The 27,366-nt window shown below is 46.6% G+C and overlaps 1 protein-coding gene across 5 annotated transcripts in view; it reads left to right on the forward strand.

The window, feature by feature from the left end:
• The window catches only part of INSR (insulin receptor), a 129,271-nt gene that overhangs the window by 49,345 nt on the left and 52,560 nt on the right, over window positions 1–27,366 (forward strand). For all 5 annotated transcript variants that reach the window (XM_019757592.2, XM_074337762.1, XM_019757590.2 and 2 more), the window contains exon 3: window positions 24,032–24,353. In XM_019757592.2, the coding sequence (XP_019613151.2) occupies window positions 24,032–24,353 (322 nt within the window). The remainder of the gene's footprint in view (window positions 1–24,031; window positions 24,354–27,366) is intronic.

A 27,366-nucleotide genomic window follows, 5' to 3' on the forward strand; every position in this document is an offset into this window, starting at 1 on the left:
GAGGACAGGGACAGGTAACAGACACAGCAGATTAAGGGCTCTGAAACACCTGGGAGCATCTACAAGATATTACTTATTAAGTACCATCTACCAGGTACGTGGCCCTCATAATGATTTTTTTTTTCATTGAGCTGGGATTTAAACCTAGAGTCTGGCTCCAGAAACTCAGCTTTTCCTGCTATATTCTGCTTTGCAGAGGAAGGGGCCTTTTACACTGGGTTTTGAAGGGTGAATAGGAGTTTGATGAAGAAAAACCATCCTGTACTGACTTTGGCCTCCTGCCTCCTAAGAATTGGCCAGAGGTCAACACGTGGAGACCAGAATTAGGCTACTAGGGTGACCAACTTGTCATGGTTGTCCCAGGACTTTCTTTGTTTTAGTCTTCAGAGCCCTGCTTCCTGGGAAACCCATCAGCCCTAAGCAAGCCAGAACAGTTGGTTACCCTAGGTTTCACCCAGAAGCAGAATTTTACACCAGAGCCTGGAGATCTGTTGACTTCTTTTTTACTCATCTCTAACAATGGTCATCTCCCAACATGCTCCCTTGTATCTTCATCCCGGACGTTTTCTTCTAGACGTTTCCATTTCTTGGTTTGGGTGAGAATTAAATGAGGTAGTTCATGCTTGTGATGAGCTAAACAAAGTGCCTGGCCCACGCTAACCCCTTGCAATTTTAGCCCTCTTCGTTCTCTCTGTGTAGGAGCTGGCACTCCTGTCCCTGAAGTGAGCAGGCATCGTTGTAGCCTCTTCTGAGGAAGCATAATTACTCCAGCCTGGGCCTCTCCAAGGACATAGCTGTCTGCCACCAAGAGCAATGGGTGAACATAATGCTCATAAGTTAGGGGAGCACATGGGTGTGGGAGCTGCCCGGGTGGCATGTGTCAAGTGTCAGGCCTTAGTGGAGTGAATAGGAAACAGGTTCAGGGTTAGGATTCAGGGCCAAGATAGCTCAAGGTCATCAGAGGCCTGGGATTTGAGTGTGTGCTGCAGCCCACAGGGTCACACTGGGCCAGATGTTGGTCAAGAGTCCCTTCTCTAAGTGCTGATGCCACCTTTCCTTTGCCATTGCTTCTTGCTATCAGCTGGGCAAAGGGAGCTAGTATTTTCCAGGGCTTGCTGACCATCTATGCAAAGCATTGCACTTTGAGTCTTTCTCTGTCTTTTAAGTCATAACCAAGTGAAATGAGGGAAGACATATTGTGTGAGCAGATATGGGGAGCAGTGGTGACAGCTGGCTGCTCTGCCCAGATTGAGAGTCTGGGAGATCATTGTGGCATTTCGGTCATCATTCTTCTCCCCAGATTTAGACAATGACACAGGGGACAAATATGAGAACCCATGACCTTCCTTGTGTCCGGCCTGGAAGCATTTGACACTCTGTGCGAAGCCTGGGTTGCCTGAGCTGACCGGTGTTCACATTAACACGAGTAGAGAGGAGCCCCTCATCCTAGGCTTGAATTCTGATTCTCCCACTTCCTTGTTGGGTGACCTTGGGAATTAACATCTGTTTCCTCCTCTATAAAATTGGGATAAATACTGGTGTCTGCCACATACAATCATTGAGTGGATTCCACGAGATCGTCTTTGCAAACTGCTAACCGGGCTTCTGTTATTTTTCCTTGGACCCTAGCTGTGGTAGGTTTAAACCCCCCAAACTTTTGCCCACCTGCAGAGAAGGTCCTTTTTCTATCCTGGGTGAAGCACAGTGGAGAGGAACAGACCTCAGGCCAGGTCAGAGAGACCTGGCTCTACGACCTTGGGAAAGCTTTTAACTTTTAACTTGAGTGCTAAGGACTGGTTCCCTCCAGCTGACCAGTGACCCAGGCGTCTTGGGGTTTCTGCTGCCACCAAACCCATTGGTTTATTTGTTCAGTCAGCGTTTATGGGGGGCATGGGAAGTGGGCGAGAGATGAGAGCCAGACCTGCTTTCCCAGGTGCCGGTGGATGAGCCTGGTGGATGAACAAGTAAATGCGATGGAAGAAATGGCGATGGGAGAAGCGGCGATGGAAGAAGAGGGCTCAGGGTGGTGGAGGGAAAGAGGTCATTGCGTCCCTCCAGGAAAAATGTTTTCTGCCCTACCTGGTTCGTCTTACACTGAATTTCCCTCTTTGGATGAGTATGTGGTTTAATGACAGAGAAAATATGTTTATCAGGTTGCCATCCTTAAAGGGAGCTGATTCAGATAATGTTTGGCCAGGCTGTTAATAGCTGACCATCCTGGGTCTTAGGAAGTTCAAGTGCTTATATCCTATATATTAGCTATTGTTCGCTTAAAAAAACCCATATTGTTATTAATTATCCCTGTTTTACAGATGGAGAGGCCCAGGGATGTTGACTCACTTGCCTGATTTCACATAAGTTGGTCATTGAACTTGAGTCTGCCTGACCTCAGGGTGAGCTCTGAGCGCTAGCTGGTATCAGTTGTGTCCTGCTCCCCACTGAGCTGGGAGCCCCTTGAATCCTCCATGGCCTGGCTCAAGGCCAGCTGACCTAGAGAGTGTGTGTGGTCCGGCCGGGGGTCCTGTGATTGTCACAATTCCCACTGTGTTGTCTTGGAGGTCATGGTCAGACAGGCAGCTGTTGGAGATTCACACAAGGAAGGGGAAGGGTTTACTGGAAGGCAGCGTGCGAGCAGACGTGAAGAATGAGGAAACCTGAATGTGCACATTAAAAGTTCCGACCCTGGAGCCACACTGCCAGGGTTCAAATCCCGGCTCTATCCACCATGTTCTCGATATGTGACCTTGAGCAAATTAGTGAACCTTCTATTTCCTCATTCACAAAATAAAGATCTGGTTAGCGGGGTGGGGGTGGGGGGTGCAGACCCCCTAATACAATGCCTGACATGGGGCTGGCAATTTCATTGCTCCTTGAGTTATTTCTTTTTATTGTGGTCAAATATACATAACATAAAATTTATCATTTTAATATTTTTAAGTGGACAGTTCAGTGGCATTAAGTACATTCACAGTGTTTTGCAACCATCCCCACCATCCATCTCCAGAACTTTCTCATCTTCCCACACTGACACTCTGTCCCCATTAAACACACACTCCCCTCCCGTCCCCCAGCCCCCGGCACTACCATCTACTCTCTGTCTCTATGAATCTGACTCCTCTGGGGACCTCCTGTGATTGGAATCACACGGTGTTTGTCCTTCTGTGTCTGGCTCACGTCCTCCAGGTTGATCCACATTGTAGCAGGTGTCAGAATGTCCTCCCTTTTTAAAGCTGAATAATCTTCTGTTGTCCTGATGGACCACACTGGGTTTATCCATCATCCATGAGTGGTGCTCCTTGGGTTTTAAAACCCAGTTACCCTGACATCTTGCACACGTGTGTCCTAGGTCACAGGCAGAGAATAAATGTTCCATCACATGTACGTACAGTGAAAGGCCTGCGTTTCCATCCCCTGGCTTTGAGCCTTTCTCTGTCTTTCGAGTCACGACCAAGTGGAATAGGGAAAGATGTATCATGTGAGCAGATATGGGGAGCAGTGGTGACAGCTGGCTGCTCTGCCCAGATCTAGAGTCTGGGAGATCATTGTGGCATTTTGGTCATGATTCTTTTCCCCAGATTTAGACAATGACACAGGGGACAAACACGAGGACCCATGACCCTGGCTGTGTGCATTAGTCAAGTCCCTCCATGAGAAATGAGAAAGCCCAACCTGTTTCACAAGATGGTCATGGAAACTGGGATGGAACAGGGTGTGTGAAATTGCTCCGAAAGTGTCAAATGCAGACCTCGGAGCCACTTCTTTCCTCTCACATATGGTTGGCGGCTCTGACTGTTCCCTTGGCTTTTGGACTTTTTGTGTCTGAGGTCTTTCTCTACAGGATGGGGGTTCTTGACGATGTCGCTTTTCTTCGTGAGTAACTTCAGCCATGGAGGATCTGACTTGAAAGGTGTGCAAATGGTTTTCAACCTTTGCTTCTGAAATCGTCCTCTCTGAGACGTTCTTTGTCTTGATAAATGAAGCACCCATAAAAGATATTTTATGCTGAGCGTTCTCTGGTGAGAGATGCAAAAGGAAAATGAACACTTGGTAGTAATTCTTTGCATACTCTATCAAGGGTGGGTTCTTGCAGTGGCTGGCAGTGGTTTTATGACTCCTCAGTGGCTGTCCCAAGCCTGCGTTTTAAACAGAGCTGAGAAGGACCCAATTGTTGGTCTGGGCGCCCCCTGTGCTATAGGAATTCACTGAAGGAATGGGCTGATAGGAGCTGGCCGAGGATGGCACATAAACAAATGAAAACTTCTCTCTGATTCTGCCTGCCTGCCAGGCTGGTGGCATCATGAGGGCAGTGGCCGCAGGATGCCATGACCTGGCACATGGCAGACACTCAGCAAAACTAGGACAGGTGGAGGGCACAGTGGCTTCCATGTATGTGCATGTTGGGAGCTGAGCTGGAGTTATAAGACTTGGGTTGTGGGGACGACTGGAAACCAGTGTGAGTGTAGGAAAGCCTGAGGGTGGGGTGCTGGAGCCTCTGAAGCTGGAGCTCAGGGCTGGATGTACAGACACACAAGCTCAGCTGCTTCAGCCCCATCCACTTTGATGATTTCCTTCTGCCTTTGCCACAGATGGTGCTCTAAGGCAGTGGTTCTCACCCAACGGTGATTCTGGCAATATCTGGGGACATCTGTGGTTGTCATGACTGGGTTGGGAGGGAATGCCACTGGCATCGAGTGGGTGGAGGTCCGGGATGCTGCTTAACGCGATCTGGAACCATCCACAGTGCCCAGGACGGCTCCCGTCATAAGGAATGATGGGCCCTCAATGTCAGTAGCGCTGCGGAAGAGAATGCCTGCTCTAAGGCAACAGTGATGGAATTATCAGTCCCAGGTCTTTACTTGGGAAAGCACCTCAGAGTTACCTGGCCAGGATAAAGGAAGCTAGCAGGTGGTCCTGTCTGCCTTGGACAAACCAATATTCCCTCCAAAGCTCTGTGTGGTAGAAGATGTGTTTGTTCCTCTGCTCTGGCCCATGGTATCTCCCTCGATAAGCTCTGTGGATTGTTCCAGATCGTGTTGAGGTGACAGCTTTCTACTCCATGGCCACCGGCCTGTAGCTCTCAGACTGTGGGAGAGGAGGCAGCTGTTCGGTCATTACTCTGTCCCCGTGTAAATGTGCTTTCGCATGTTTTGGTTCAGGGGGGTCACTGAATTGTGTGCTTTCCTTTTGTTGTTTATCAATTTAATTTGTTACTAATAATAAAAGCTGGAACTTACCTGGCCCTGAAGCCCGAGGTCATTGGGAAAGCTCGGTGGCATGCATCTCCTTTCTAAAGGCTGGCTTTGCAAAAAGCAGAGGATGGAGTCAAATCTTTCTCTGGAACGCAGCGGCCGCTGACACTTCAAAGACAGGATCCTTTCCCGAAAACCGAATTTAGCTTATTGCTAAATAAACCAACAACTTGACCCCAAGGGCACAATTTTTCTAGAATCACCTAGTTGTATCAAGGACATTTGGAGTGAGGTCTCTGGATGTGGGGCCCCTGGCACAGAATTTAAGGCGGCACCAGAAAACCCAGAGCATTAATGCAGTATTTTTAAAAATCCAATTTAAGTCAAAACGTCCATGATGAACAATAAAGATGGGATCTGATCCTGTTCACCTCACTCTGATCTCTTGACCTCGTCAAATCCTGCCTTTATTTAAAATTTAGATATTTTGTGCATCATGGACGTTTGGGCATTAAGTGTGGCTGTCTAAATATTACATTAAAGTATTATTTGTCTTGATGACTGTTTGATAGCCCCTAACATTTTGTCACCCCAGTCCCGGCAATCTGGATAGTTTTCTCAGCCCATTCTACACAGGAGGAAACTGAGGCTCACGGAAGCTTGGTTTCCGTCCTGTGGTCACACAGCCAGCAAGTGGTGGAGGGGGGACTTGAACCCAAGCAGTCAGACTTCAGAATCCTTACTTTCTCAGCTCTTAGGTTTTGCATTTGTCATTTTCCTAAATTTGTATGTTTCAGGTGGGCAGAGTTTCTCCTATTAATTTGTTCGTGGAGAGGAGACACCTGTTTCCTTTCACCTTCTTGAATGAAATGATGGCAACATAGATAATGCAGAACCTTGGCACTTAATTGCTCAAACCATCAGATTTCTACTTATCTATGATACTCTACTTTTTTTTAATTAAGAAATTTTTATTGTGGTAAAATATATGCATAACATGAAATTTACCATTTTAACCATTTTTGAGTGTACAGCTCAGTGGTATTAAGTGCATTCACATTGTCATGGAACCACCCCCACCATCCATCTCCAGAACTTCCTCACCTTCCCAAACTGACACTCTGTCCCCATTAAACACTCACTCCTCCCCCTCCCCCAGCCCCTGGCCCCACCATTCTCTCTGTCTCTATGAATCTGACTTGTCTGGGGACCTCACATAAGGGGAATCACACAGTGTTTGTCCTTCTGTGTCTGGCTTATCTCACTGAGCATCATGTCCTCCAGGTTCATCCACATTGTAGCAGGTGTCAGACTTTCCTTCCTCTTTAAGGCTGAGTAATCTTCCATTGTGTGTGTGTGTGTGTGTATCCATCTCTCTCTATATATATCTCTATCTCTAATCTGTTTGTCTATCTATCCATCCATCTATCTGTCCCGTTTTGTTTATCCACTCAACCTATGTTTTAAATGGTATTATACATGCAATGGTCAAAACCATTTTAAAGAGGTCCACAAGGAAAAGTAAGGCCTTTCCATGCCCTCTCCCCAAGGCAACTGCCCCTGAGTGTCTTGTTCACTCAGAGAGAATTCTGAGTGTACACGTGTGTGGATGCTGCATACACCTGCCTGCCCTCATTTTGCACAAATACTTTCCTTGCTACTCTGCACCTTGGCTTTCTCCTTTAAAAACATTTCTTGGAAGTTGTCTGGATTTTTTTCTCTTGTGGACACGTTCATTTGTAACGTATCTCTCCAGTCCGCAGTCCATGGCCATCTCTAGCCGTTACTATAAACGGTGAAGCAGTTGACTGTCCTCATGCTTGACATACACAGAATATTCATTTGGGGGGTGCTCTCCCTCAGTGCTGAGAGTATCCTAGATTTTGCTATTTACCTGAAGTCGGGAGGATGAAGTGGAATTTAAAGCTGGGGGGCGTTGTAGGACATCTTGTATTCGAACCTGTAAGTTATTCATGCATTGTTATCGTCAAGCCCACGGGGATCTTTTATGGAGTCAAACGCATGACTTTACAGAGTCCATCTTAACATTTGCATACATGGAAGAGTAGAAGCTGGAGATTTCAAATAAATGTCTGGCTGATGCAGGCTGTGGGGGTGAAGTGTGAGTTGCACGTGCTTTGCTTTCTGCAAGGCGTGCATGGAGGAATTAAGCCTTAATTTTTAAGGTGACATCCCCGCTCGTGCTGAGACCCACGTGGTCCTCAGGTGGGTTATGTGTCCAAGCTCCAGGTGTGCGTCATGACTCTTAACGCTCCCATCCTACCTGCTCTGACCTGTTTCCGAGGTTGTACCGTCAGCCTTGCTTTAAAGCTGGATTTGAAGATTTGAATTTGTCCAACACGATGGCGGCATGAGGGAACAATCTGAGCATGTTGCAGGTTTCACCTTTGCTTCTGTGTGATCTTGTCTCCGAGAAACAGTGGGTGAACTGAACTCAGGAAGCTGCCCCCAGCTGAACCAACTCGTGTAGGCAAAACCCATGCAGGCATCTGAAATGTGTCCCCTCCCTCAGACTCCCTCATGGGCCATGAGCGCTAACCTCAGCATCTGGGGTCCCGACTTTCCACTGCATTTTTAGGCAACACTCCCTCTCCGTCTTCACAATCACTCACAGCTACAACCCTCCGACACCCACTTCCACGCAAGCAAACTTCAGGGCCTTTTCAAGGTCAGGTGTCTCATATTTTGTAGTTGTGTATTTCTTAACAATTGAGCATGTGTAAAACAGTGTTATTCTTTTTTATTAGATTCCCATTTTATTTTATTATGTGTCACTGATGACATGTTTGAGTGCTGTGGCCTAACCAGCACTCCCCATAAATACGGTGATTCTTAGGAATGCTTAGGTAGCAGAATGGGCTGTACTTATCTCCCAGTTAGTAACAGGGAGTTGAGATCTGGCATTGCCCTGGGACCCAGCTCATCACCTATAAGTCTTCAGTTTTGCTACCTCCAGGCTCTGTGACCGGTCCCCTCACTGTGCGCTGGCGGAAAGCTTAGCCCGCATGGGGACATTATTAAGAGCAGTAGCTACTGTTTGTACAGCTCTTGCTCTGTGCTGGGCTCTGGGGTCTCTTGGTGAATAAAAATCACAAGGGGCCTGGTCTCCTGAAGCTCAGCCTCCAGTGGGCCTAGCACTCAATGAACAACACAATAGACAGATGGACAGGATCATTTTAGGTGGGGATAAGTCCTAGGTAGGAAATAAGTCAGTGTGACAAGATAGGATGGGGTGGAGGGGGGTCCTTTACATAGAGAGGCTGGGGGATCCCCTCTGAGGCTGTCATGAGAACTGCGATCAGAAGAATGAAGGGAAGCCACTATGGGAGGCGCTGGGGGGCAGAGTGAATTCTAGGTGCCCAGAACTGTATGTGCAAAGGCTCTGGGGGACCTGGTGAGTTTTGAGGAACAGGGTTTTATTGCCTGGTTATTTTGTGCCGTGACTGAGGCACAGAATGAACCTCACAGCAGTTCTACAAAGTAGGTGGCCTAATGATCTTCCATTTTACAACAGGGGAAACTGAGGCTCGGAAAATCTAAGATACCTGCCCAGAGTAAGGGAGTGGCACATTTCATCTTGGATCTTATTCTCTGGCCTTAGTTTCTAACCAGTGGCACACCTTGCCCTACATAGCATATTACCAAGTGGGGTGTCAGGACAGCACTGCCTCCCATCCCTCACTAGAGCACCCTCCCTCAGCTTAGCAGCTGCCCCCTCTGCCTCTCTTGGAGGGGTTGGGGTCGCTGGCAGCAGCACCAGTGGGCCCGTTCTTATCTCAACGATTAGTTCACCCAGCCCTGTTTCCATGGTTCCAGCTGTTGTTTTCTCACATTTGTGAGAATTGTTCTCTGAAGCTGGTCAAGGCTATGACGCTGGCGTGTGTGTGTCAGACCCCATTTTTATAATGCAAAGTTTCTATTTGGGTACTTGCTGTTTAATTTTCCAAGGGTTTTTTGTTATTGTTGTTTTATTTATTTATTTTTTGGTTGCTAAGGAAAAGTGTATTAAATTTTATCTTTGTATCCTGTGGAACTCTTTGTAAATAATGGGCAGCTGGGAATGAGAATTGCCAAGGAAACACACAGGAAGGAAATTCACGGGGATATCTATTTGAGAACCAAGACATACCTTTGATCTTCAGTTCTCAAAGTGGGGAGCTCACCGTGAGGTGGGAGCCTGGATTAGGAACCTACCTGGGTAGGCTGACCTCAGAGTTCCTCCTGGTGGCCACAAAGGGGGACGTGCCACAGGGTCAGTGACATCTCAGAGGGCTCGTGGTCTTTGCCGTACACCAGTTCCAAGAACAGAAGTTTTGAACCAAACCTGTAGTTTTCTGGGGGTACAAGGGTAGGAATGGAGAAAGGCAGGTCTTAATCATGAGTCTCTTTTCACATCCACAGCCACGCTCCTTCAACCCTCCTTTCCTTAGCCAGGGTGGGAGATGCAAGACGGTGGACTGTGGGTTAGCTGAGATTGTCGCTTTATTTCTGTGCATGAAGACGTCTTTCTTTCTAGCCTCTCTGTACCCTACCCAGCTTTCTCCCTGTGTTTGTGTTTGCATGCAGGGACGTAGCTACACCTCCTTCTTTGGGTCACACTCATTTTAGTTTCAGCCCAGAGTCGCTCAAGGTCCAACGTTTCCCAGCGCTCCGTAATCACAGGCCTGGGGAGGAATGTGCCCAACAGGCCTCCAATTATGGTTTCCTTAGGAGGTTATTAAATCTTGATTTCTGAGAGGAAAATTGGGCATCTTGTGTTTTCCCTTTCAGTCTCCAGTGTTCTACTCCTGTGGGTCGGCTCTTCTAGAAACTTCCAAGTGGTTTCAAAGGCCATTTAGGTGTCGTGGGGAAGTGTGGTTATTTTATGAAGTAGTTGGCCTTAAGAAAGAGCACACTGCATATTTTATTTAGAGCCCTGGGCAATTCTTTTAGGCTCTTTCCTTTGGGGGAAGAGATGAGCGTGGGGTTGACAGGAGCATGGAGAGATTGTGGATTCAGACATGCAGGTGTCTGGCTGGGACCTTTCTGTGCTGGACTGGGGGCTCCTGGAGGGCAGGCACAGCCCCAGTTGCATCTGCCTCCTGTGGTGGCCTGGGGCTGCCTGGCACAGAGCAGGTATCTATCTGTGTTTGTTGAATTGAATGGAGCATAGCAATGCGCTGGATATCCAGGACCAGCCATGAGTCCAGGGTCACCGGCGATAACCAACTCTCAATTGCCCTCTCCCCCAGCATGGCAGATTTGAGGAGGGACATGCAAAAGTCGGGATAAATAGTTTCCCCAAGAAAGCCTCAAGGGGAAGGAAACGAAAGTTTCTTGGAGCATGCTTTAAATTTGATCATTTAATCCATCCCTGCCCCCTGGGGGATGTAGGAGGTGGTTATTGCTGTTTCGTGGAGTCTACAACTGAGATGAGGTGCCTGAAATTGCTGGTGGTGCTGACACCTTTGAAAATCCTTTCTTGGGCTCTGCCAGGGGCTGGATGCTGTGCTGAGCACATTTCGGGCATGATCCCATCTGATTCTTGAGAGAGTCCGAGATATTCTTCCTGTCCCCATGAACACATGGGGAAACTGAGGCACAGAAAACAGATCATGTGACCAGGAAGTGCACGCATCTACTCGAAACCCAGGTCTGCCTGACTCCATAATTCTTTGTGTTCCACACTCTGGTGATTTGAAGCTGTGGATCCCAGGTTTGATGGGAGAGCCTCAAGAAAACATTTGCACAATGCGGAATTTCTCCAAGCCTTTCAGGCTATCTCCATCTCAGTCCTGGTGGCTGAGGGACTGGGATCCGTGGCCAATTGTCCCTACGTGTCCTAGCTGGATTGCATGGCAAAGATGGAGAGAGGGGCTGAGAGACTAAGACAGGCAGAGGGTTCAGGCAGATGATGGCATTTGGCTCTCTGGCTGTTCAATGCAAGAAACACTTTAGCTTTTACAGAATCACCTTCTGAGGAAACTAACAGCTCAGGCGTGTCACAATTCCTGTGAACTTGCTTGGAGTATCAACCGGATTTGTACTAAATGTTCTTGATTTGTAACTAAATGTTCTTGTGATGGTGCCGTGGATTTCTGTCTGTCTCCCCAGCAGGCAGTGGAACTGTCCGTGCTTTTCATCAGCTGTGTCCTGAGGTTCGGATGGTGCCTGCCATTCCGTGAGGGCCCTGGAAGGAAGATGGTGATGGGACTGGCGACAGGATGTATTTTGTTGCCTAGTAAACTTTTAAATTAAGAAACGAAGAGTCTGTAGTCAGGAAGCGTGTCTGGAAAGGTTGAAGGGGTTTCTAGGGCATCTCCATGGTGCAGAAAACAATCTGCCTGGAATTAAAACTGGCCGGGGAGCGAGGGTGTGGGCACTGTCAACCCTGGTGGGGAACACTTCCTCTGTGGTCCTCCGATGTATGTAAACGGCTTTGCACCAATGAGCTTTCTCCCCATCAGCTGACTTAGGGTGGGTACTGAAATGCTACCCATCTTTTAAGATGATACGTAGCACCCCGTCTGATGGGGAAGCATTTGCACAGCTTTATTCTCCTTTATGTATTTTCCCCAAGTGTATGCAGGGGCCGGGCAGCGTCAATATGGGTGGAGCCAGGAAGTTCCAGGTATACCAGCTGTTTGCTTGGGGAGGTGGAGGGAGAGCCAGTGGCCAAGGGGCAAATGTATTCTTTTCTCTAGTTGAAATAAACGTGGGCAGGAAATGGGATTCCCCCAAATCAGAGAACTCCATCTTTTCCTAATGGAATAGTGTCTGAGGTATACACCTGGGAGTGTCCCAAGAATAGCCACAGGGCTCCTGGCATGCAGATGACACACGGAGTTTCTCGTCTCTTCTAGATGGAAAAATAAAGCAGCCAGACTGGCTTTCAGAACCAACTCGATAAGGAAATGAGCTGAAAGTTGTCTCCCTTTGGTCACAGTGGAATTTGAAATAGGTATATTTTCATTCTGACGTGGGGTTCTATTTCATGGTGTCCCTGCAGAAATTTGGTCCATTCTGCTATTTCCTCTTGTTCTTTAGGAGGTGAGGGAACTTTCTCCATCCCCATCACTGTGCCTCAACTCGGCTAGCTTGTGGGTGTAGCAGTTCCTGGGAAACACTTGTGTCGATGTGTACACATTCAAGACCACTAGGTACTTGCTGTTGAAAAGCCATCGGTCATATAGGTGGACCTTTTTTTATAGTTGAGATTGTCCCCAGGGAAACCCTCCTTGCAATTCAGACCTTACACAGCAACAGATTTCTGACATTCCCTACTCCTACTTCCCTGTTCCCATGGAGGCTATGGTTCATTCTCTCTCTCTCTCTCTCTCTCTCTCTCTCTCTCTCTCTCTCTCTCTCTCTCTCTCTCCCTCTCCCTCTCCCTCTCCCTCTCTCTTCTCTGTCTCCCCTCTTTCTCTTCTTTACTCCCTCCCTCCCCCTTCTTTCTCTCCCTCCCTTCCTCCCTCTCCCCACCACCATCACTAGGAAATGGTTATATCTAATTCCAAAAATGACACAGAAAACTTAAACCTGTAGGTAAACATGAACACAGAAAAATATGCAAATAAGGAGAAAATGATTTTGCCTTCTGTGAAGGGACAATCCTTAATGGTGGTCAACTAGCACTGAACCAAACTTTAGAGAGCAAATTGTTGGATAGACAAGGAGAATTGAGAAACCTGGGGGAGGGGGGAGAGACTCAAACAGCTTTGATCAGGTAGATAAACCTCAATTAGGCAACAAGGAGTTTGAATAACATGGTTAATAAGATCGTGGTAACAGATATGGGTGGAACTTTGTACTCTGAAAACAATACACATTTTAAAGTACTCTTGGAATATTTAGAAAAACTAATCATCTGTTAAATCCCCACCCCCGGGCCCCCCAAAACCAAACCAAACAAAACACCCAATGCAGTACAGTTCAAAAAGCAGACATTGCACTGGCCCTAGTCTGTGGCTGCCAGTAAACGTAACTGGAAATTAATTTTTAAAAGCTTAACCAAACAAGCATGCAAGACAAACTCCTACCATATGATAATTAGAAATGAAACTTAACTCTTAACTTTGGTCAAGGAGGATCTCAAAACTTCAAATGTAGACTCTTTAGAAGACAGTAGAGATGTGGATTCCAGACAAACACAGAACCTTAAAGGATTATATAGAGAAATCACAAAAATGAGACAATGAATAATGAAACAAATCTACACAGGAAGAAGGAAATAACAAATTAGCAGGACTCACTGACTAGAAAACAAATAGAACTGACAAATTCAAGATCTGGATCTTTTCCAGCTACAATGCCCAAGAAGGTAGGCACTAGCCATGGAAAAATTAATTCAGTTTCTTAGTCACATTACCTATATTTCCAGCCCTCGGCGGCTACATGTGGCTAAGTGACTACTGAATTGGACAGCACAGATAAAGAACCTTTCTGTCAATGCAGAAAATTTATTTGAAGTGCTGTGTTGGCAGGAAGAGTCTATATAGTATAACTAAGAAAAAGGTAGGGGGAGAGCAAATATTGTATATAAAATTAAGAATGAAAATGGAGTTGTAACTTAAAATCCATTTAAAAAAGATAAAGACAGCTTTGGTAATAAATCATTTGAAAATAGTATCATACTAACTTCATTTTTACTGGCTTAACTGCTTGTGTTGTTTAGATTAATTGTTTACTTTTGCAAGAAATTAAGGCTCTGAATTTGCCTCTGAGAACAGCTATGCCTTCATCTCATAAGTTGTGCTCTCATGCCATTGTTAATTTTTAAATAGGCCATAAAATTTAAATTGGCTCCAGCAGAAAAACTTAGTAGGCTAACTCAACAACTTTTAAAAAAGTTATTGCTATAGTTAATTGCCTAAAATGTGTATGTATTATGTATACAAATGAGAGAAAACTTTAAAAATGTCCACAACCAACAAATAGGGACCCATGTGCCTTAGCAGGAGTGGTTTGCAAGAGTAGGAGCCACCACTGCCAATTGTGTGCAGAAGAAGCCCTGATGCCTTGGACTCCACAGCTCATACCCAGCTCCTCCAAGTCTGAGCTCTTAGCTTCCCTGTCTGTGGTTCTACCTGTCCAAGGTGGACGCTTGTGAGTTGTCCAGGCGGTAAGTCCTGATGACTCCATCTTCCTGATGGCTTCAGAAGCCCGCCTCTTCCCCCTTGTTCTTTGTGCCCTTGCCTTCCTCAGCCTTCCATCAGAGAGCCAGAAAATTGACCCCAAGTGTGGATCTGGTGGTGTCTTTTCTGGTGGGCTCCTCCTACAGTGCCCTCTGCTCCCTAACCTTCCTTTCTGGCCTGGTCTCCCACACCTCTTCCCCTGTACTTTGCTCTTCATCAACTCTGAATGGTTTAGAGTCCCCTGAAGGCAGCCCTGGTGATTCATGCATTTGCATGCACTGTCCCTCTCTTGCTGGGATAAAGCCAGTCACCTGTAGTCTCCCCCCCTCCTTTATTATTATTTTTTTCTATGAACTTCATTGTGCACTTGTTGTGTGCCTGGCTTTGGGATGCAGTAATAAGACAGACAAGGCCCTCCCCTTCATGGGGCTTACCTGTCTTTTTTGTGCCTCCTGGGAAAGCAGAGCAGTGTATCTATTTCTGCATCCCAGTGCCTAGAAAGGGCCAGATCTAGGTGGGCTGGGATGGAGAACAGGTGAATTAAACTTGGTCTTAACTGCATGATGCCATACCCAGCCCCAGTCTCCAAGGAGATCTACGTTGGAATTTTGGCCGTGATGCTTGCTAGCTGAGCTGGCATTAGCAAAACAGCCCTCCTGTGCCTCAGTTTCCCCATATATTGAAGATGGTTGTTTGAATAATAGAATTAATAAGAGCTTATTAATCGATATGGGTTGACTGTTGTATTCTGCAAATGGAATCATATTTTGAAGTGTATTCATGGGGGGTGAGGGTGGGGGTTAAAGATAATGCCCATTCCCTGCCTTAGTTTACTGGAATTGCAAATACACACGCAGCACACAGGTTTGACGTCTTCAGATGCACCGGAAACACTGGCCAGAGGGCACCCCAGAAAAGTAGCCTGTACGTTTTCTTAAGAATATAATTCGTGAGTATTGCCCTTGGTGTTTTGGGCGAGCGGTGGGTGGAAACATTGGGGGAAGGGTGCACTGCCCCAGGAGGACCCCCCCCCCTAATTTGGGTGATCTTGCTCTGTGACCCTGGCGAGCCGCTGCCTCTCTATGGGTCCCTCCCAAGTGAGGCCTCGGGCCAGGGCACCCCTCGGCCGTCTTGGGCGCTGCCAGGCGGTGACCCAATCTCCTCCCGGGCACACGCCCAGCTCCCCGTGCGTGGCCCAAGACGCCCGATGGCTGCATAGGGCGGCCCGCACACTGGGTTTTTCCTTTTGTTTAACTTTTTCCAAAATTCCATCCTTTGCGGGTACGCCCCGTAGGGTCTGCACCCTCCAGAAGCCCTCTCGGTGCCCGGCGCGGACTGCCCAGCGGCGGTCACAGCCCAGCGCCAGTTGGGCTAAGGGAGGCCCGCGCGCCCGGGGCGGGGCCAACTCCCCGGCAGAACGCCCGCCCATTGGCTGAGCGCGAGGGCGGCGCTGCGGCCGCCGCTACCACCCGGCCTGGATTATGGAGCGGAGTGTTCCGTCGGCTTTGTGTGGCGCCCACACGGTTGGCTCGAGGGGGCGGGGCCTTGTCCGACCGGCCCCCCCAATCCCACCCGTGAATGCACACAGAGTTGCCTAGAATTGACCAATCCTGAGGCTGCCTTAGTGGTGAGGCCCCTCCCGCCCTCCCCCGGGACTCCGCCCCCTTCCTGGCTTGCGCGCCCGTATTTCTTTAGCGAGCTCTGCAACTCAATTCCAAATGCATCTGGAAAGCGATTCCATTCGCGCGTGGAGGAGTCTTTGTTAGGGAAGGAAAGGGGGAGCATCCGGGCTTCAAGGACACGCGCTTCTGCGGTCGCTGCCTCTCGGGGATCGCAGACTTAAAAGGGCGTCAGTTGACCACTCAGCTGTCAAAAGTTCACCCCCGCCGCCCCCCACCCCTTGAAATCATTTACTAGATTCCAATGGAGGAATTTCTCTGCAACTTGCTGCGAGCTTCCCGGGGCTCCGGGGACTCGAACCTCAGCTGTCAGGGTCCGGGGCTGCCGTGAGAGAGAAAAATCTTTGAATGGAAACAAAGTAAATTACTTTGAGGAGTTTATAAAATTCACACTTTCAGGGTAAGCCCTGGGGCACTGTGGTGAATGTGTCTGCAGGCCTATGACGCAAGTGTTCCGTTTGGAAATTTCTGGAAAGCAGTAATTTTTGGAATAATAAATCTTGAGTGGTTTTCTTTCTTTTTTTTTTTTTAACTACAGGCTTTGGAAAAGTATGTAACAAAATGTTATTAACATATGTCGTGCTATGGGAACATTTAATAGTGTTTTGTTTTGTTTTGTTTCAACTACATAGCTTAGGAAAAACCAAACTGATTTGAACTTTAAAAAGGCAAAGAAAAAAAAGGAGCCGTAGTTTTGTAGGTATGTCATTTACAACGTGGTGCTGAGTTTGTCTCCCCTGCTATTCCGGCTTTTAACCTTGCTTTGGATAAATTGGTAACTTTTAATTTTGATATGGTTTTCATTGTGGTTTTCAGGTTTACAGGAAAATTTTAAGAGTTGTACCTAGATTCATCAATTGGTTACATATTACCCTATTTGTTTTATTGTCTGGTGTATTTGTGCACACGCATTATATACATACGTTTTTTTCTGAACCGTTTGAGAGTTGCAAGTCAGTGCCTCTTAGCCCTTAATACTTCAGTGGGTATTTTCTAGAGAGCAGGAAAATTCTCCTATACAGCTATGGTATAGTGACCAAAATCAGGAAATTAACACTGACACAATATTTTAATCCACAGTCTCTTCTATAAATCTCATCCATTGTGCCATTGTTGTCCATCATCAATAATATGCTTTCCTGGTCCAGGTTCCAATCTAGGATCACACTAGATTGTGACTTGACTTGACTGTTGTGGTTGAGTTGACTGTTGATTTTGTAATAAGGCAAAAATCTTAGGAGAACCCGTGTAAAAGCTCTCATTGGTGTCTGTCAACTGTTTTTACACAGTAACTACTGGAACATTCGAGGTGAGAATTATATACTTGACCAATAACATTTATTGTCTAGCAGAGTCTTTTAGAAAATGTTTTTTCAAATATATGTCAGTGTTAAAAGGGTAGTACAGGTACATCATAAAAAATCAAAAATCAAATTGTGCTTCCCACAGGCAGTCATTGGGCACGTGCCTTCTGGTCCTTACAGAGGGTCATATATCCCATTTGTCTTCTTTTCCCTCCTTTTTGAGATACAATTTACATACAACAGATTTCACCCTTTTTGGTGTCAAGTTCTGTGAGTTTTGACACATATATACAGTCATGCAACCACCACCATAGTCAAGATGTGGTGGTTCTATCATCCCCCCAAGTCTCCCAGGGCCCCCTTGCAGTCAGAGCCTACCCAGTCCAGCCCCTCATGGCACTGATGTGCCCACTGGCCCTATAGTTTTGCCTTTCCCAGGATTTCATATAAATGGAACCCTACAGCGTGTAGCTTTTGAGACCGTCTTCTTACACTCAGTATAATGCATTTGAAATTCATCCATGTTGTTGTGTGGGTATCAGCACTTTGTTCTTTTTTGATTGCTCAATGGTGCTCATGATATGGAGACACAGTGTTTGTCCATTCCCCACTGAGGGACACTTGGGTTGTTTCGAGTTCGGGGTGATTATGCGTGTAGCCCCTGTAAATCTAGGTCTTTGTGTGAACATATATTTTTTCATTTCACCTGGGTAAACCCCTAGTTTGTGTGGTCAGGATAGGAAGTATATGCTTAATGTTATAAGAAATACCAAACTATTTCTCAAATTAGCTGTTCCATTTTGCAGTCCCACTGTGTGTGTCTTTCCTTTTTCCACAAATGAGTGCTTTAGATACTCCTCTGCACTCGCTTTTTCACTTCATGCTGCGTTGGATGCAGAGCTGCCTCCTTTTTTGCAGCTGCGTGCTATTCTACCTCCTTGATCTACAGTAATTTATCTACACATTCCCTGCTATGGACCTTTAGATTGTTTTTAGTCTTTTGCTGTTATAAACGCAACTGATTAATGTCTTGTAGGGTGAAGAATATCCCCGTTCAGGTGGCCATGGGCACTGGGTTAATTCCTAGAAGTAGAAATATTGGGTCAAATTGCACTTGCTTCCTTTGCTTTGAAGCCCCTCTCTTAAATGAGTTGGCATTTCTGTAAATCTCTCTTGAGGGCCAGCATTGTAGGGTGGGAAGCACTTACTTTAGAGGGTCCCCAGAGGATTCTGACCCCCTTCCACCAGTTTTTTAGAATTCAGTTTTCAATCTTCTCAGCAAAGTGTAGTGAAAAAGCCACTTGAGGTGAAAGTGTCAGGAAGGCAGTGGCTGCTTCTGCTGGTGGAAGTGGAGGCCAGGGGCTTTTGGAAATGTTAAGGAAAATTGGGAAGGAATTGGGGCCAGCAGCCCAAGGCAGCTTGGGGGTGGCAGGATGGCTGCATGGACAAGAAACCTGTGGATTTGGAGGGAAAGACGGCTGCTTGCCCTCCCCGAAGAAGTCCAGGTACATCTTCCCCCAATACAGTGTGCGCCTGTCCTTGGAAGCTTGACAGCTCCCTGATTGCTTGGCATTTTCTTGAAAAGGCTGCCATCTTCTCTGGCAGAAACAGTGCGGGGATGGCGGCCCCCTGGGACTGGGCTGCTGGGACAGGATGCAGGGCTGCAGGCACAGGGAGAGGAAAGGCAGCCCCGTCCTCCATCCTGGCGGCTTTTTCGTCTTGCACAACGCTTGGTTTTCATAATTCAGCGTGAGGGTGCCGGCGAGGGGAGGCCACACTGAGCGAGTGGCATTTCTATTAAATAAGATAAAGTACTTGGAAACAAAGTGGGGGAGACACCCAGAGTTAGTTTATCGTTATCAATGTTTAACTTTCTTCAAAAGTTAAAAACAGAACTCTTAGGCGGAAAAAAAAAAAAGCGGGAAAGAACACCTGCCAACACATTTTTTTTTTTTTTTTTTAACCTTTAGCAAGGGGCCAGCGGGATGGTAAAGCCAAAGCATTTATAATTACTGAAATAGGATCGCAAAGTTAGATACAGGGCTGCTTAATGTCCTATGGGGCAATAAAACTGACATTTGGGGGAGGTTATCTCTTCAATTGGATACAAATGATTTACAGCATACCCATCTGTAAGTTGACATCTGGCTTCCTGGAGTCTAGGCCCTAATAGAAACAGTAAATCAACCACAGGTAGCATCTCACTGGGTAAGGGGTTGGCAACTGCTTTGGTAAATAAAGTTTTATTGGACGGAGTGGTCCTGGGGCTGCATTTATACTACAGTTGCAGATTGGACTAATTGCGACAGACCTGTGGCCCCAATATTTGCTTTGTGACTCTCTGCAGAAAAAAGTTTGCCAGCTTCTGTGCTGTAGAATAAAATAATTCTCAGGTGGGCATTGTAGAGGGGGCTCCAGCATGAAATATAAAAGCCTTGTGGTCAGCCTCTTGCCTGTTTGCTGGTGTTGCCTCAATTTTTCTTAGCATTGTCCAGACCTGAAGGCTTATGTGTTTGGGAAGTTTTTGTTAAGTCTTTGCTGATGCCTCTTCTGAACTTACGGACTGACCCTCAGACGCAGCCCCAGCCCAGGAAATAGGCCGCTTCCTGCTCTCATGTGTGTGTGGGGGTCTCTCAGAGGGTGGGTCTATGTGGGTCCTAGATCACTGTTGTCTGCCTTATATATATTGCTTCCAGCCATCAACTTTGAGCCCTTGTGTCTCTGTAGACAGATCATTAAGAATGATGACGACAGAAATAATACCCACAATAGGTAACTGATAGCACACCTATGATGTGTCTATCGAAGAATCTAGTGTTTTACCCACATCATCTCGTTTAGTTACAAGAAGGAGTGAAGGGACTGTTGTTATCGCCCCCATTTTACACACAAGAAAACTGAGACTGTGGTTCGTTCTTCAAAGAAGCCTTTATGGTGTTTCTGTGGGGCAGCGGGTACAATGTCTCTAAAGCTGAATGCACATCACTCCTCTCTCTGGACTGAGGGCACCTTGGGGATGGCCACGCCATTCTAAAGACCCAGGAATATCAGATTCAGAGCCAAAAGGTCAGGGGTTTCAATTTGGACCCTGCTGTGTCTCAACTGAGCCAGTTTTCTTGCCTCTGTGAAGTGGGCATAATATTTCTCATCTCTCTCCCTGCCAGGGTCTTTGTTAGAATTAAGTAAGGAGCTAATGGGTGGTATGTGAACCCTAAAAAATCTACACAGACGTTGGTGGGTTAACCTCCATCCTGCGCCTGTTACAGCTTCTTAATTCTTTGTGGATCCATGGAGAAATATCAGCATATGCACCAATGTGTAGATGCTCCAAATTTTGCATGTGGTTTTCAGGGTGTTTGTGGAGCTCTTACAACTGGGAGTACTTGCAGGAATTCTTGAGTCATTGGCTAAAAATTAGGGACTTTGGACTGCTCCACAGCCCCTCCTTTTGCTTCCTCTCTGTCTAATTGGACATGTGTCTCCTGAGCTCCTGTTGGGTGCAAGGAGTGACTGTCGTAGGGTCAGTGTAGTGAATGGTACAGACACTCCCCTGCCCCCTAAGCTCCCCTCTAGACAGACAATCAACAAGCACCCAAGATGATTTTTGAGAGTGACAAGTGCTATGAGGAAAACATAACAAGATAATGTGCTGGAACATGTCTTGAGAAGGAAGGAGTGACTTGCAATAGGGAGGTCAGGGAAGGTCTTTCTAAGCTATTGAGACCTGAAGGACGAGAAGGAGCCAGTCATGAGAAGATAAGGGATAGGGTGTTCCCGCCAGCACATGCAAAGGTCCTGAGGTAGGACTGAGCCTGGGTATGTGAGCGGTGGCTGCCGCATGGGGCGGACAGGACTCGAAGAGGCCGACAGGCACTCGTCCACATAGACCTGCTGGCCTTGGCAAGGAGTTTATTTTTATTCTCTAAGCCTCCGCTGTCCAATACAAAAGCCAGTAGTCACCTGTGGCTCTAAAAATTAAAATTGCAATACAATTAGAAGTTTTGCTCCTCAGTAGAAATTGGAATCCTTGTGTACTCCGGGCCAAAATGTGAAATGGTACAGCCACTTTGGAAAGCAATATGGTGATTCCTTAAAAAATGAAAGATTGAATTACCCTGTGAGTCAGCAGTTCTGCTTCTGGGTATATACATAAAAGAACTGAAAGCAGAGTCTCGAAGAGACCCTCGATCATAACAGAATTGTTCACAACAGCTAGAAGGTGGGAGCAACCCAAGTTCTATGGGCAGATGAATGGATTAACACAATGTGGTCCATCCATATAGTGGAAGATCATTCAGCCTTAAAAAGGAAGGACATCCTGACCCTGCTACAATGTGGATGGACCTGGAGGACATGATGCTCAGTGAATAAAGCCAGACACAAAAAGACAGATACTATATGATTCCACTCACATGAGGTCCCCAGAGGAGTCAGATTCATAGAGACAGGAAGTAGATGGTGGTGCCAGGGGCTGGGGGAGGGGAGGGGAGTGAGTGTTTAATAGGGACAGAGTGTCAGTTTGGGAAGGTGAAGTTCAGAAGATGGATGGTGGGGATGGTTGCACAACAATGTGAATGTGCTTAATGCCACTGAGCTGTGCACTTAGAAGATGGCAAATTTTATGCTCTGTGTATTTTGCCACAATTGAAAAAAAAAATGCGGTTACTCGTCACACCAACCAGTTACCAGCCACAAGGGAGAAGTGGCGACCGTATTAGACAGTGTGCAGATTGAGAACATTTCTGTCATCTCAGAAAGTTCCATGAGACAGTGCTGCTCATATGTGAATGTGGCTTCAGGGGACACTTCTGTTCCCTGGGTCTGGTCAGTGGGGTCCACTCAGGCCGTGACGTTCGCTGTAGTCATCAAAAACCCTGAGGATTTGTAGTAATACTCTCCAGTTTCCAAATCGTGTTTCAAGCCTTGCAGGGAGTGAGCGAAAAAAGCCCTCCAAGGACAGCCTCTGCTGTGGCCGTGGTCTGTCCAGCCCCAGGGAAGCTATCTGTCCACAGCAGTCTGGGAAGGGAGGCCCAGGCTAGATGCTGAGGGACCACAATCAAGGGGTAATTAGGAAGCCACAAGTAGCCAGACATCGGGAGAAAGGGGATGTTGACGAGCTGCTGGAGGAGGCCATGGCAGGTCCCAGGCTTTAGTGGACAAGCTCAGCTGCATCGAACAAGAAAGCTCCCTGCAGCCACAAAATCTGTGTGCAGCATCTGACCCCCAGCCGGAGTTTCCTCCTTCCTTCCCATTCATTATTTCCTTCAGGTTGTAGCAGGAATGTCGCCTCCCCCTTACCTCCAGCACACGGCCACCTCGCCCCCACAGAGGCTGCACTGTCTAGATCAGCGCAAGCAAATGTCTGTTGAAACAATAAATGACCTTCGGGCAGTTTTCTTAACCTTCTTGTGCCTTGGTTTCCCCATTTGTAAAATGCAGAAAATGGAGACACTGATATGCCTGTTTATGCCAGTACTGCTGCTGCATCCTGGAACTGGCTTGCTAGAGCCGGTTGTTTAATTTTCAGGAAATTTGTGAATCAGTTGTTAAACAAGCTGTTACTAAAATTTAAATGATATAGACTTACAATTAAATTATGTTAAAAACAAAGGTGATAAATACTCAAAACTCACTGTCCCCTAATGATCTCACTCCTTTTTTCTGTTAGTCCCCCCTTATCCATGGCTTCGCTCTGAGGTTTTAGTTACTCGTGGTCCAAAAAATACTTGATGGAAAATCCCAGAATTAAACAATTCATAAGTTTTAAATTGTGCACCATTCTGGGCAGCACAAGGAAATCTTGTGCCATTCTGCTCCTCTATCCTACCTGGGACATCAATCACCCCTCTGTCCAGCGTCTCCATGCGTACACGCTCCTTGCCCGTTAGTCACTCAGTAGTCGTCTCGGTTATCCGATCGACTATTGGGGTATCACAGTGCTTGTGTTCAAGTCACCCTTATTTTACTTAAAAATGGTCCCAAAGCACAAGGATAGTGATGCTGGCAACTCGGATATGCCCAAGAGAAGCCGGAAAATGCTTCCCTTAAATGAAAAGGTGAGTTCAGTACCATACGATATTTTGAGAGCAAGAGAGAGACCACAGTCACATCGCCTTTATTGCAGTATGTTGCAATTATGTTATAATTGTTCTATTTTATCATTGGTTATTGTTGTTTATCTCTAACTGTGCCTCATTTATAAATTAAACTTTATTCTAAGTACCTATGTATAGGAAAAAACATAGCATATGTAAGGTTTGGTACTGTTTGCGGTTTCAGGCATCTACTGGGGATCTTGGAACATGTCCCCTACGGATAGAGGGGGACCACTGTGTTTATGCTTTTGAGGTTATTTGCTACTATTGTATCTGTGTGGTGGAAATACTATCTGATGCTGTGCAACCATGTGTCTCTTGCCAGCTCCATGTTCAGTAACTAGGTTGGAGGCATTTACACCATGGAAATTGGCAGATGCTACAAGTCAGAGTCTCTCTGTTCCCCTCTTTGAAGTGGTTGTTAAACATTCACGAGCGCACCACTGGTTTGGGGGCGTAAATAAGTTAATGCTTTTGTTAATGGTTTAGTGCCTGGTGTGCAGCACGTGCTGCAGAAGTGAGCTGTTATTGTTATTATTTTGTTTGGCTTGTGCTCCCTAATCCAGCACTGCCGTCTGTGCAGACAGGAACTGGGCAAAGCCATTGACCAGCTGTTTTCTTTCTCTCCAGTCTGCCCCACCATCTGTAAGTCTCACGGCTGCACCGCTGAAGGCCTCTGCTGCCACAGTGAGTGCCTGGGCAACTGCTCTGAGCCCGACGACCCCACCAAGTGCGTGGCCTGCCGCAACTTCTATCTGGACGGCAGGTGTGTGGACACCTGCCCACCTCCGTACTATCACTTCCAAGACTGGCGCTGCGTGAACTTCAGCTTCTGCCAGGACCTGCACAACAAATGCAAGAACTCTCGGAGACAGGGCTGCCACCAGTATGTCATTCATAACAACAAGTGCATCCCTGAGTGTCCCTCTGGATACACGATGAATTCTAGCAAGTGAGTCCTGGGTGTGGGTTTGGGTGGGGGGCGCTGCAAAGAGGAGGAGGACTTTGGGGTTGGTAATGGAGGTGCCTGCTGCCTGTGGAAACTGTGTGACAAACCAGAGTTCAGTGGCTGTGAGTGAGGGAGCTGTGATGACCAGTGATATGTTTAGGTCTCGTGGATGCCATTTCTGCCTCCTGTTTTGGTCCTGGCCTTTGGAGCAGGAGACGTTCTCAGTAAAGGGCCAGAGAGGACGTAGTTTTGGCATCTTGTACATGATTTTTAAAGCTTTCTGTGCTTAGCCTTGGGAATAGAAGATACACAGGCAGAAGTCCTTGGCTTCACATTTATGGACTGTCCCCACTGACGGGGCTGCCTGGCTATTACCATCAAGATAGAGCTCAGGTTTTTTAAAATGTTTTTTCTGACCTGGAGCTGGACAGTGTGCTGACATCAGCCCAGAGCTCAAGGAGGAAGACTCGATTCTCGATTATTCTGAGGGTTTTGTTGTATTGTGAAGCACAGTGCCGTGAAACCATTTCCCACTATTTGGGTGAGAAATAGGGTTTTCTGTCTTTGGCGTGAGTCAGAGCCTATGCACATCGCAGACTTTTTGTTCATGTTTTTAGCTTCTTAGATGAGCTATTTTGGTGTTTCAGGGCCGTAACCAAGTTTAAAAAATCTGTTTCCTGGTTTTTGTGTTTGAAAAAAACCTCCACAAAGCAACACAAAAACAAATCAGAAACAGACGCACGCCGAGGGGCCTCCAGCTGACCTGCTTACGTAAAAAATCTTCCTCTTCAGACTTGAGAATTAGCCAAGCGAGAGTGTTCTGGTGGGAAATTTTATTACCCCGGGAGGGTAGGGTAGGAAGGAAAACAATCTTTATTTCAGTTCTTATGAGCCTCTCGTTGAGTGTTTGTGAAACCTGCAAGTACAATATGTTTTGTTTTATTCGTTTTTGATAAAGACTGTCATGTGGCTTCGTTGACCAAAAATAGGTGACTATAAATCACTTTTGCATGCCAGACAGAGCTATTTTTTCTTTTTTAGGGCCCAGTTTATCAGTAAGTTTGGGAAAATGACCATACTCCTATTGATTCATTTCTGGCTTGTTTTTTTTTTGTTGTTTTCATGTTTAAAATGAAGTGTGGATATTAACATCTTTTGGTAAGATGTTTGTTTAAAAGATATTGCCTTTAAATGAATGGTATTTTGCCTTCACCATAACTAAGACCCAATAAGTACAGCCACCTCCTTTGATGTTCTCCTGAGGGTGTGGTGGCCCCAGGAAATTGATAGCATTCCTGGATGCTCCAACCTTTACTGAGTGAAAGAGGGCAAAGGGAGAGATGCTAATTATGATTCATTATGGCACTATTATACTTTGCAGGTTTTTAAAAAATTAATATTTTGCCTTCGAAGCTTTTGTTTGATTTTATGAGAGACATTAGTGCCGCTGCATTTTCTAATGTGGTTTGATATCAAATAGGACCAGATATGCTTTCTTCCGTTCTTGCGGCTTATCTGGGAAATAGTTTTTGTTTTTTTAGCTTTTATTGGAGAAGGGGAACAGGACTTTATTGGGGAACAGTGTGTGCTACCAGGATTTTTTCCAAGTCAAGTTGTTGTCCTTTCAATCGTAGTTGTGGAGGGCGCAGTTCAGCTCCAGGTCCAGTTGCCGTTGTTAGTTGCAGGGGGTGTAGCCCACCATCCCTTGCAGGAGTCAAGGAACCAGCAACCTTGTGGTTGAGAGCCCACTGGCCCATGTGGGAATCGAACTGGCAACCTACGGCATTAGGAGCACGGAGCTCCAACTGCCTGAGCCACCGGGGCTGGCCCTGGGAAATAGTTCAGAACAGAGGTCTGGGAATGCACATGGATTTGTTAAAAGGTCTCCCCATCTATGGTCAGTCACTTTGGGATACCTGGCGGGAGCAGCAGGCACCCCTTAACTCTATATTTAGGGTAAATGGGAAGTGTGTGATGGGTGCAGGGCATCTCTGTTCCTTCCCCCTAGAATGCTCTGCCCCTTGATATTTTCATGGCCAGGTTCTTGTCATCGAGGTCAGCTTACAAATCACTTCCTCTAAGACTCCTTCCCTGTATGACCGCCTTGTCTGAATTAGCCATCCAGCTACTCTTTGGTACATCACTCAGTTTTAACTCTTTTCCTGGCATTTACCACTAGCTGATATTTCAATTGTCAATTTACTAATTTCCCCCAATTAGACCACTTCACGAGTGTATCAGTTAGCTCAAGCTGTGTAACAAACCACCCCAGCACTTAGTGACTTAACACTCATCTATGGTTTCTAATGATTTTGTGTGTTGACTGGTGATTTGTCTGGCGTGGGCTTGGTCAGTCCTGACCAGATGGTATAGGATAGCCTCTCATATCTTAAATGGGCAGCTGGGGGTTCTCTCCACGTGATGTCTCATCTCAGTAGCCAGGAAGGACATGCTCCAATGTGCAAGTACTTTTCAAGCCTCTGCTTACATCACATTTGCTAATGTCCCATCGGCCAAAGCCATTCACACAGCCAAGCCCAGGTTCACTGGATGAGGAAACAGACCCTACTTTCTGTGTGACAGCTGAAAAGGACTTCTGGCCATTTATAATCTCCCACAGAGAAAGTCAATTGTTTTTTTTCACTCATGTGTGCCCGCAGATTAGAGCAGGCATTGGCAAAGGGCCAGCTAGTAAAAATTTTCAGCTCTGTAGGCCATATGGTCTCTGTTGCAGCGACTCTACTCTGCCCTCATAGCGTGAGAACAGCTAGGGGTGATCCATAAACCAGTGGGTGTGGCCGTATATAACGTTATTTACAAAAGCAGGTGGCCAACTGGATTTGGCACGCGGACTGTACTTTGTGGACCCCTAGCTTAGAGTGTCACCTGTCACATAATAAATGCTCAGTGAATATTTGTATAACCAACAAAGGGACCCAAACATTTGGTCCCAATTCTGCTTCCTCCCCAGCTGCTCTGACACCAACTGGGTGTACTGCATTCCAGTTTGACACTA

Source organism: Rhinolophus sinicus, linkage group LG07, assembly GCF_036562045.2.
Source record: "Rhinolophus sinicus isolate RSC01 linkage group LG07, ASM3656204v1, whole genome shotgun sequence".
NCBI lineage: Eukaryota > Metazoa > Chordata > Mammalia > Chiroptera > Rhinolophidae > Rhinolophus > Rhinolophus sinicus.